At 40.3% G+C, this 11,806-nt stretch overlaps 1 protein-coding gene across 5 annotated transcripts in view; it reads left to right on the top strand.

The window, feature by feature from the left end:
* The window catches only part of ADAMTS9 (ADAM metallopeptidase with thrombospondin type 1 motif 9), a 151,537-nt gene extending 141,094 nt beyond the window's left edge, over positions 1-10,443 (top strand). For 3 of the 5 annotated variants that reach the window (XM_072989362.2, XM_072989363.2, XM_072989365.2), the window contains 7 exons: positions 1,254-1,348; positions 1,858-1,952; positions 2,061-2,194; positions 3,276-3,367; positions 4,733-4,837; positions 7,695-7,789; positions 9,262-10,443. In XM_072989362.2, the coding sequence (XP_072845463.2) occupies positions 1,254-1,348; positions 1,858-1,952; positions 2,061-2,194; positions 3,276-3,367; positions 4,733-4,837; positions 7,695-7,784 (611 nt within the window). In that variant the 3' untranslated portion in view covers positions 7,785-7,789; positions 9,262-10,443. The remainder of the gene's footprint in view (positions 1-1,253; positions 1,349-1,857; positions 1,953-2,060; positions 2,195-3,275; positions 3,368-4,732; positions 4,838-7,694; positions 7,790-9,261) is intronic. The other 2 variants (XM_078388842.1, XM_072989364.2) reach the window with 1 other exon arrangement.
* The last annotated feature ends 1,363 nt before the right edge of the window (positions 10,444-11,806 follow it).

The raw sequence follows: 11,806 nt of genomic DNA, 5'->3' as shown, positions 1-11,806 counted from the left end.
CAAGTCACTAGCTCTAATAATAATCAGACACCTGCTCAACTGGTGACCATTAACTTTACTGATCCCTCCTATTCAGCATGTGAGGTCTCCTTTTGCATTAGTGGCTGCAGGGAAGTTTGTTGCAATGCTGCTCAATGAAAGTCAGGTCAGAAGCCATGTCAGAAGCCTACCATATAGCCCACATCTATGCTAGAGTCATATTTCCCAAGAACTGGGGTCGATTCTGGTTGGAGAAGGAACCGCATATGGTCTTCTCCGAAGGGATTTGAAGCTACTGACATTACTTTTGTACAAGATGTAGCATCGGAGAGGGCAGGAATATGCAATGAGAGAATGCAAGATGTAGCTGCCTTGCTGAATCTAAGCTCTCTATTAGTACCTGAAAGGAAGGCCACAATGTATGCCATCTTGAAATGGAGACCATGTAGAGCAGTGGTCCCCAACCTTGGGCCTCCAGATGTTCTTGGACTACAACTCCCAGAAGCCTTCACCACCACTTTTGCTAGCCAGGATTTCCGGGAGTTGAAGTCCAAGAACATCTGGAGGCCCAAGGTTGGGGACCACTGATGTAGAGTATAGACAGTAAATTGATATGTAGCACTAACCACCAAGCTGTTGTGATAGAAGATACAGTATTGCCAAAACAAAACAAAACACCTACTGTATTTTAAAATTCCCTTCAAGAAATGAGCAACAGCTCAGAAGTCTCCAGATATGCAAAATATTCTACAAAAAAATTCATAAAACATGTGAAAGTTGTTTTTCTGACTCAAAGTCAACTTACATTTTTGAATCGTTGGTGGTGCAAAAGAAGGCAACAGATGGTGATTGTTGCAAAACAAAAAGACAACTTAATGCTAGTAATATAGAGCAACTTGGAGCTGGTCTTTGGAGTACTATTCTAGATGGATTTTAAGGTCAGCTCCAATTTGATGGCATAACATACTCTTTCAGTGTCTGCTGTCGAGGCCTCTTGAGCAAATGCTGCATCTTTGGTGCTTCTTTTTATGACACTGTAATATTCACTTTCCAGAAATCTAGGGAGACTATCCAGTATTCACCCTGGGCTCACCAAGACATTTGTATATTAAATACTTAGAAGAAACTGTATTGTATATTTTATTGAACCCATCCGCTTTTAGGAGAAAAATCTTGGTGGGTTTCTGTGGGGGTTTTTTGCAAAAATCTTTGTTGCCCATTGTGATACCCATTACTTTCTGTGCTGCTTAGTTTGTCATGTGTCTTTATTTTAGGTGAATTACCTACAAGCTGTAAAGAAGTAAAAAGGCTCAAAGTGATCAATGAAGATGGAGAGTATTACCTTAAAGTTAAAGGAAGGCTCTTAAAGGTGTGATTCAGAGACATTCTGTATCTTTCCCTGTACAGTTTGCAGCATTGCAAAGCAGCATGAAATCTTAAGGATCCTATAAATTTGGACTAATCTGCTGTGCATTTCCACAAAATCTTTGTCATGCTATTCTTGCTTATGGTATTAAGAGCCCATCTTCATTTGTGTCTGCATAAGAAACAGAATGTTCTATGTTAAGTAACTCTTATCATTCAAATATCCTGGTTTTGGCTTTCACTTCTTGGCTTTGAAGAAGTGCAAGTACTCTGTGTCTATGTGTGTGTGCACAAGAAAGAAAGAGAGAGATTAATAACTTGAATTTTAATTACATGCCTGGACATAGAGATCCATTTGCATTGCCCAGTGTGTTTTTTTTCCAAACATTTTGAATCATAATTAATTCTGTTCTCTTGTGACCTGCCTTTGTAGTTTCCTTCTTTTGATTTCTTCGCCATGCACTTAACAGTTAGTGTTATATGTCTGATAGAAGTGTGATGTTTTTCTTTTAGATCTATTGTGCTGGTATGGAATCTGACAGCCCGAAAGAATATGTGACTCTTGCAAATGGAGAAGCAGAGAATTTCTCAGAAGTATACAGCTACAGGTACTTACACCCAGCCATTCTATATTTGATGCTATATCTTGGTTTCTGTTCCTGGTATTACAATTTATTTTCTTGAGTAGAAAAGGTGATTTTTTTTTTTAAATTCAGATTACATAACCCAACTGAATGTCCATACAATGGAAGCAGACGAGAAGACTGCCAGTGTAGGAAAGATTACACTGCAGCTGGGTTATCTGCCTTCAGCAAAGTAAGGCTGGACCTGAGTGCTATGCAAATAATAAGTGAGTAACAACAAGATTCTTCCATCAGAATGCTTGGGGGAGGAAGGGAGACAGAATGCATGCATCAATTTAAAAGTAGGCCAATCCTTGTGTTGCCTGTGTTAAAATTTTATATTACTCAACCTTGCAGTTGAAGAATAGTAGACTTTATAACTGCAGCCGGGAGTTCTGTGCTGCTGAGATCAGTTCCAAGAAGAAGAAGAAGAAGAAATGCCTCTTTGGTAGCTTTTGCTCTGGACCCTTTCACTCCACTGCACAGTCATCATGCTGCATCTTCAATGTGGTTTTATTTCTCTCCCTTTCTCCAGCTGAAGTGAGATGCGAAATTATGACCATAAGCATTGCTGTGCAAACACAGCTTCATTTGTGACCCAGTTTGTCCAAACCTTTGGGCTAAACCCAACCAGATGAGACCCACTGAAATAATTGTTGATTGGTGAACTGGAAATCCCATTGATTCAAGGGTTCTGCTCTAACTGGGGCTGCCCATAGCAACTTGGTCTTAGAGTTGAAGATTAGTACATCCAGAACTCTTTGGAGATTTGGGCATTTGAAAGACAGAGAGTATCGTGCAGCAAGAGAGCTTTGCAGGTTTCACCTTTGGGCAACAATGCGGTAGCTTATTTTATCCAGAGGAGCCTAGAAGCTATCCTTCATGAAACACTCACAAACTGTGGAAGTAAGATATGAGCATGTACCAAGGTTTTTAGGCCTGTACCTCCATAAATTTGGAAAGAAGCACTTTTAAATTGAACCATCTGCTCCAACATATCAGAATAATCTTCAGTCCTAAAATTTTTGGTGAAACAAAAGGCCATAAATGAGGGATAGGCTGGGGACAGCAGAAAGACCAACAATGGCAATGCCTCAGTGTGTTCTCCCTCATGGCCTCTTCGGTTCACACTGATGGCTTACATGAAGAGTGCACGCATGTCGCAATATCAAGCTGAGCTGCACATTTAATAGTCAGCATTATTTTTCAGCAAGAATCCCATTGGGTTCACAGGACTAATGTATGAAGACAGGTGTGTTATATTAAATAAGGATCAAATAGAGCATGTGTTTTCTCTTTGTTCCACAGCAACCGATTTACAGTTTGCACAAACACTTGATGGACGACCTGTTCCTTTTGCCACTGCTGGGGATTGCTATAGTGCAGCCAAGTGCCCACAGGTATTTTGGCAATAATATTTCTCAGACTACAGATCCATTTGCTGCATTCCAGCAGTACATGAGTTGTTCTTGATCAATGAAATCACATTCCAGCTTCTGCCTTGTTCCTGCTCTAATACTTCCTGTCTTTAGCAACATACAGTCATGCACCTGCATTAGCACATGTGCATACACACATGCGCACATACGAGCAGTGGTTTGGGTACAAATTTTTTCCCCAAAAAAACTAGTGTATTTTGTGCTAAAAATTATATGCAAAAAGCTAAGTTACATTTCACATGTCTCCGAATGCCAAAACCGCACAAAAATTCTCATAATTTCTCCTAGCAAGGAGAAAACTCAATGTTTCATTCTTGCCTGGGGCAACTAAATCAGTAGTTACAGCCTTCTTATCAAAGCAGCAAACAATGTATTGAAATAAAAATAATTTAATATGATGTTACAGAACAAGAGAACATTAAGGAGAGAGGTTGTTCTTACAACAACGTAAGCCTAGAGTCAACCAAGTCAGCCATATCACAAGAGCAGTTAAAAGATGTAGACAAATAAAAAACACAAACTTTTCTGGGGCCGTGAGGGAATTCCACATGGGAGGCACAACTAGTGAGAAAGCCCTGTCTCTGGTCATTTTGAATAGTAGAGGGACCTGGAGAAGGGTTTCTAAAAGAGCTGTAAAGAACTTGTAGTGGAAGTAAGTTGTCTTTGGGAAATAGCAAATTTATTTTAACTTTGTAAAATAACTTTAGCTTTTGTATTTCCAAGATGCTGGAGGGCTTATGGAAGAATTCCTGTCCTTATATGACAATTAACACAGAACATTTGGGCTTTGGTTTAACAAACAAAAGTGTGGCGTGCGTTATAATGCACAAATATTAATTCCTCATGGAGGTAAAGAAGCGGGAGGGAAAAGATCTTGCCTCCCTTAGTCAAATGTTAAGTTATTTTCTTTTTTTCCTGAGCTGAACACCTGCAGAACATTAAGCACTGGAGATTATTAGGCAAAGGGCAAGAATGCCCTCAGCTGGCAGTCGACAGCAAAACAACCTTTCCTCAGAAAGCTGCAAATGAGAAGAAATGCTTAATCTCATTCCTGCTGTGATTTGTACAGTATGTGCTAATCACTATGAGTGCTTGGAACAATTGAAAACATTGCCAGGGAGATCTTGTTAGAATAATGACACTGTGGCTTGTTATATTTTGTGGGGGTTGGGGTGTAGCCAGTGACAATAACACTGGCCAGAATCAGATTTTTCTCTTGAGGTCTTCCTTTTTGTAGTGATTATGCATTTTACTATTTAGCAGTCATTTCAGAAAATATTTATGATCTAACACATGCCTTATTTTCCTTTTTTTTCCCCCTTAAAGGGTCGCTTTAGTATCAACCTTTCTGGAACGGGTCTAGCAGTAACACAAACTTCAAAATGGCTTTCCCAAGGGAATTACGCTGTTTCTGAAATTATAAAATCACCAGTAAGGAAAACATAAAACATTCAAGCCAAATGCGGCACTATACCTGTTACCCTGCCATTGTTAATTGCAATGTACATATTCTTCCATCTTGTAAATATAGGGGGGAGGGAATTTTTTAAAAAAACCTCTTGAAATGTAACGTAAGGATTTGAACAGCAGAGCATGGTTTGTAATTGGTGGATTTGGAGCCACAGATTGGAGTAAATTCAATTTGATCTGTATTATTGCAATTAATTAGTGAGTCTGCTTAACCGTGAAGCTAAAAATACTTGAGCACAGTGGTTCAGACACTTCTTTAATTAGTTGTCTGAGTCCTCAGGAAATGTGCAGTCGGGAGCCTGCTCTAGCAATGCTACTGAGCATAATAAAGTACTAAAGAGATTACTTTTCTAGGACCTGTGGTTCTTGAACTCATTCTTTTAGGATCCAGGTGGCCTCACCCTATTCAGGCCTTATGCTTGAGACTAGGTAAGGCTTAAAGAGTGATGGTGATGTGAGTTCACAGGTGAATCTTGCCACCAGGGTCTCCACCCCACCTAGAAATCAGGCACACCATCGCATGTTCACAACAAAGCTCTACAGTGGCACTTGTAAAAGCATTTTGAATGCACTTACAATGTTTCTGGTTTTGAAGCTCTCAAAAAGCATTGCTTCTACTCAGTCATCCTCAATCAGCCCAGAGTGCTGGATATGTAATCATGAGCTACAGGAAGCCAGATTTAGGTTGAATACCAGGAAACACTTCTTAAGTGTTAGAAAAGGACAACAATGCAACCCATGGCCTCTGGAGGTGGTAAGCACTCCAGTGCTGGATCCATTCAAGAGAAAATTGGACAACTATCTGCTTTGATTTGGATTCCTGCCTTGATCTGGGATTGGATTCAATGGCCTTATAGGCCCCTTCCAACTCTATTATTCTATGATCCCAGTCACAAACAGTTGAGCTGAACCCCTTTAAAGATGCTACTCCAGACCTTCATGTGGAACAAACCCAGGTCTGCCTGACTGCCAGATTGTGGGCAAGGGGCAGGGCAGGGCTTATGGGTCTACTTCCATTCCCTCCATACTTCAATTTCCATCAAGTTTCACCTTGTAATTCCTGACCTGGGTTGTTGCAAGAAAAACATTTGTTTAGCATAGTTCAGTTTGATATGACTATATTGACCATTTCTGTAGCCTGGCAATATTTGTAAAGAATCATTTCCCCTTTTGACACCCACAAGCTAAGACTAGTGAAAAAACAAGAGACTGAGGCAGCACAAATAGGCTAGAAATCAAGGTTAAAGTCCCTCAAACATTAAAATTCATAGCGCATCTACTCCATTATTCTAACAAAGACCTTTCCAAGTAAGCAATCTGACTTTTGTACCAAGTTCCAAAAGTCATTTTTAACATATCAAAGTGATGAAAATGAAAACTGGCTGTAATATTTTCAGGAATCAAATTTCTGTCCATGCAGAATTCTAAGCATGCAGAAACACTGTAGAGGTATGGGCTAGAGACTCCAAACTCTTAACCCAGCTCTGTCCAGTTTACTGCATCACACAGAGTCCCTCAAAGGAGAGAATTGCTTCTTTGCTTGAGCTCAATTGTCTGGATTAAAATGTGAAATATATAGTGCAGTTGGTAACTTTCCCCCTATACACCTGAAACAGTTGCAAGAGATCAGTGCTTAGCACAAAGACTAATATCTAAGTTGACCAAATGAAAATAAAAAGGCCCTGGGCAGAGGGCACTCCACCTGGCTGACCTGTCAGGCACATAGCTCTTGAAGTTGAGGTGCCAAGAGAATAAGCATCAGGAAGACTCCTAGGAGGTGGAATGAGCATCCTAGATTGATAATATCTAGAGATGGGCACAAATCGCTTTGTGCTGAGTAGTTGCAAGTCATTGGTGCGGCACCATAGGTGCTGCATGTTCCCTTCTTCCCCCCCCCCCCAGCTGGCTCCCCCACTCACCAGCTGGTGCACACTACTTGTCTCCTCCTTTTTGCACAACTGTCCAATTGCAGCAGGAGTGCGTGCTTCCCTCCTCAGACGAAGAGGCAGGGCAGGGATTGCTGCAACACTGCTTTTGAGTGGGCAGCTGCTAAAGGAGGCAGAGGAGGGAAGCATGCTCTCCTGCTGCGACTAGAAAAGGAGATGAGCAGCGCACACTGGTTGGTTAATGGCACCTATGATGCTGTGCTAAAGAGTCATGATGACCCATCCCAAAGTGATTTGTGTCCATCTCTAATAATATCCAACAAGATGGTTGACATATGCTATGGCTCAATGCTAACAAAAAAGGAGTAGGAGTTCTGGCTTTCCATCTGGTCCAGTTTGAGAATAGCCTCTTTTGGCTGGGGAATATTTGTACATAAAACCCATCAAAACACAGCATAATCTGTGAACTCTAAATGAGGTGGGCTGGGGTTCAGAGGTCATGCTGTAATTCTGTCTATACTAACATAGGGTATACACACTGGTCAGAAATCTGAATTGTACTGTTTTCTGCAATATAGAAGGAAGAGAATACAAGCTGTGTGGATGTATATGTTTCAGAATGTCATTCTACTGACTATATTTTAAAAGTTTACAATGGTGATCAGTTTTGGATGAATATTTTGTTTGCATTTTTTCAGAATCATGTAATTGCTATTTTTTTTCCTTCGGCCCTTTTAAGATGAATAGTTTTCCACTGAGTAAACATGGATGCATGTTTTTCAGAAGTTGCATTGGGTCCAACAGGGTTTACTCCCTACTAAGAGTACTGAATTGCAGACTGTTTCTTACCCCATAAGTTGAAAAGATAGGAGAGAGACAAGGAGTGAGAAAGTGAATGACAGCATTTACTGTCTCTCTGATTTTATCTACAGGATGGTACCAAAGTAATAGGAAAATGTGGCGGTTACTGTGGGAAGTGTACACCATCATCTGGAACTGGTCTCAATGTCCAAGTGTTATAGCAATGGTATGTTCTGACTCATATAGTTCACTGCTAGAAAAGCATAGCATTTAAATATCAGTGGCAAGAGTCTGGAGCCCAGTTGATAATCAATTTGCTTGCAATGAAGCAATATTCATATCAGTTGCAGCCAAATGCCAGATAAGCACAACCTTCCAGCCTTGTACAACGGAGGCACCGGAGTGCAAACCACACAGTGAGAAATAGCCACCAGTAGAAATGGGAGTATTCATAAACAGATATGAACATCCCCCCCCCACAGGTGCAGATAATGAGGGTCTGACCACTCACCTGTCCATGGCTGCCGTGGACTATGTGCTCCCTTCCGGTTGCTCTGGAGCTTGTGATGGATTAGCCTCTCTTTGACTTGGCAGAGAGGCTCATCATCCCGTCTTCTGCCAGGAGTGGCTTATCCATCGCGAGCTCCGGAGCGATAGGAAGGGATTGTGGAGCCCGTGGCAGTGGCAGACAAGTGAGTGGATGGTCTGGCCCCAGGGGACCAGACCCTCATTATCTGCACCAGTGGGGTGATATTTGTAAATGAATACGAATACCCCCATCTCTAGCCACCAGTATTACCTGAGCTGCTACCTCTGAAGTGCTCAAAAAAGGCTCCGAAGCAACAAATAGTAAAGCTTCTGTGCATATATGCACAAACCTGGTGCAAATCCAGAAGCCACTTTTAAGAACAATTTTTTTTCCTGCCCACCATTTCAAGTAGCAGTGGAGGCACTCTGTGTCCATTCTGTTTGTATGGTGCTATATTTCCGTGCTATATAATTCTTTGATTCTGTACCCTGTCTTGATATCTTTGAATGAAGGTTAGTTTAATAAGAATAAGAGAGGTTTTAATAAGAATAAGAGAGGATGATGATCATAGATCTATATAGTCTGTGTTGTAAACTGCCCAGCATGGGTGTAAGAATAAATAAATACTGTATACATCTGTAAATTCTACATCAGTTGCTTAGTAATAATAATAAAATTTATTGTTCTTAAGATTTAGCACCCAGTCATGCAGGGATAGCAAGAGTATTATTATACCAGTGTCAATCAGATCTGTGGCAATCAGAAATGGGTGCAATATTGTGGGATTGTAGCCATTCCTATAAACTTTGTGGCTCTGCAGCTTTACAGCAAAATTATGGAATAACTACCAGTTCCTCGATTAGTTATGGGACCAGCAAATTCAAGACATCACTAAGTGGCATGCAAAACCAAAGGGGAATGATATATAGAGGTCATCTGGTGATACCAAGACATACTTTTTGGGACATTGGTGTTCCAGTAGAAAATAAAAGTATCTGGCTGAGATCCGGGAAGGGGGAAGGAAACAGTGCTGTTTGGAATCCTGTGCACATTTCCAGACACATAAATGGCCGACCCCATGAAGCGGCAAAATGTGCCTGTTTTTCTTTTAATGCATCAATGGTACTGAAATAAAGATGAGATTGTTGTGTTATATTCTTGATTCGTAGGATTTCTGAATGCCGGGAGCTGAAGCAAGATGGATGAAGGATAATGAAGCAATACCTCTGCCTTCCACTTTTGTAATTCTTCCTCTGTATATGTCTCTGAATGTGCCTATGTGTGTATGAGTGTGCGCGTGTGCCTATGTATGTGTATATATATTGTATATTCCTGATGTTGTAAAGTATAATATTTATGTTGAATTATTTATTTTTGATTTAATATTTTTGTACGTAAAATGTTTATATTAAGGCTGCTTAACTTGTAAATTTATTTTTTTTAAAACCTTGCAGTCACGCCACTGCATTTTACGTACTCTACATTATATGTAGCATTATGACAAAAGTGATACTTTTATTGTCACTGTACTCAATTGTTTACTTTCAATCAGTAATTTTTCTTGCTACAGGCTGCACTGATCTTTATAAGGTGCTAAAGTTTGCATTGGGTATTTTTGGCATTTTAAGATTATTATTTTTTAGGAGGGAAAAAAAACCAAGACAACAATGGCCAGAACCTTTCTGGCAGTTTATATCCATGTAAGTGTAATTGTTTCAATTGTGGCAGTGAATTGCCACTAATTAACAAGTTGCTGTTCACATTCCTGTTCACAGTAGTGAACACCAGAAGGATTCTGGCTGGTGATTTCTAAACTTAAAAGGCAATCATTGCTATGCAGGGACTCACTGAACATGCATTATGATGTTATGGCTTTATCAAGTAGCTGTTTCTTAAGTGTTTTGTATGGCAAACAACCTTTTTTATGGCTAGTGCTTTAAAAGGCACTGGTTCGGTGCTAACCTGATAATATTTATTATTATGTAGGCTTTAAAAGCTCAATACTGTACACCACTACATGGCAATGAGGGATAAGTGAATAAATTTGGGTAAACAGGGCCTGAATTCAAATCTTTGGTGTAAGGCAATGATTTTCAAACTGTTGTTCAGGGAATCCTATTATTCTCCGGAAATTTAGGAAGGGCTCATTTCTCAAAGAAAGAAAAAAATCTGTAGCTGCAGTCCCTCATCTGACCCAGTCCTTTGACCCCAGCCTCCATATAAATAGTCTATAGAGTTGAAAATATATGTCAGAACCCTTGTAGGAATGCTGAGATCATGTAACAGAGCAGAGGCTATGGAAATGAATCCTCAAGATCTCTTATGCTGCAGAGTGTACTTGAAAAAATAAATATTGGCCTGAAATGGCCAAGGTTGACCTAAGGACCTTAAGGGTTTGCAGGTGGCCATTTAAATTCTATCTGGGAGGGTCTGTCTTAGGCCAAAGGACACCTTTTTCACTTCTGATCACTTTCAGAATCCTGCTGAGGATTTCCACAACTGTAGGCATAATTGTGTCAGTTGTGACAGTGAATTGCTACTAATTAACAAGTTGCTGTTCATATTCCTGTTCACAATTGTAAACCTCAAAAGAATTCTGGCTGATGATTTTTAAATCCATAAGGCAATCAGTGCTATGTAGGGACTCACTGAACATGCATTATTTTGTTATGGCTTTATCAATAGCAGCTTGGGTATTTTAATGCCAACCAATCATTTTTGGCAGGTGCTTTACTGGTTTGGTGCTAATCTGATAATATTAATATTCTGTAGCCTTTAAAAGCTCAGTACTCTACATTACTGCATGGCAATAGGGGATAAATGAGTCAATTTGGGCAAACGGGGCCGGAGTTCCATTTTTAGTGTAAGCAAGCAAGAGGCTATACAAATGAGTTACCAAGAGCCCTCATCCTGCAAACTGTACTTACAAAAAGAAATATTGGCCTAAAATGGTCAGCTGTGCCCTACAAACCTTCAGATATTGCAGGTGCCCCTTTAAATTCTGTCTGGGAGGTTTTAGGACTAAAGAGGCCTTTCTCCCCATTTCTGGTAACTTTTGGTTTTGAACAAGAGGGAGGTGTAGCCCACCAATGTCTATGTGTATGTGAAAAAAGGATGGGTGCAGCTTAGTGCCTAGGCAGTCCTGGTTCAGAGTATAGATTCTTTGGGGCAACCAGCAGCAAGCTGATCCTTTCCTCATCTTCTTACAAGCTCAATCTCGGACCCTGAAATTGATTCCAAAAGCTAAGTGTGATGTGTTTATTTATTTATTTATTAAGGTGCAGGGAACGTACGTGCTTGTTAAAAATTACATTGATTTGCAAGCACCCTCATGCTCTCTCATCCCATCCACAAATGCAGCCACTTAATTCCCAATGGAAATCACATGACACAAAATGGGAATGAAAACAAACGTTAGCCCAGACCTTAACTGGGTTTTTTAAATTTGTACACAGAAATCTGTGGCAGCAAGAGTCCAAGATCTTAGATTTGTATCTGTCCGGAGGTTTTGTGCATGCCCACCCTAAAGCTTTATGGCAACATACTTAGTCTGGTTAATTATTGCCAGTCAGATTAGACAGATAAACTGATGGTCTGAGTGTGAGGCAGCTTCCTAGGGCTCCAGACAAAGGTATCAATAGTAAAGTTTATGCTTAACATAAATTTGGGATACAGTTTTTCCTGTGAAATGCATCTTGGGGATCATGGATGCAA

The sequence above is a fragment of the Pogona vitticeps genome, chromosome 2 (genome assembly GCF_051106095.1).
Source record: "Pogona vitticeps strain Pit_001003342236 chromosome 2, PviZW2.1, whole genome shotgun sequence".
NCBI classification, from domain to species: domain Eukaryota; kingdom Metazoa; phylum Chordata; class Lepidosauria; order Squamata; family Agamidae; genus Pogona; species Pogona vitticeps.
The sequence above is the reverse complement of the archived record's forward strand: the minus strand, read 5'-3'. Positions and strand labels throughout refer to the sequence as shown.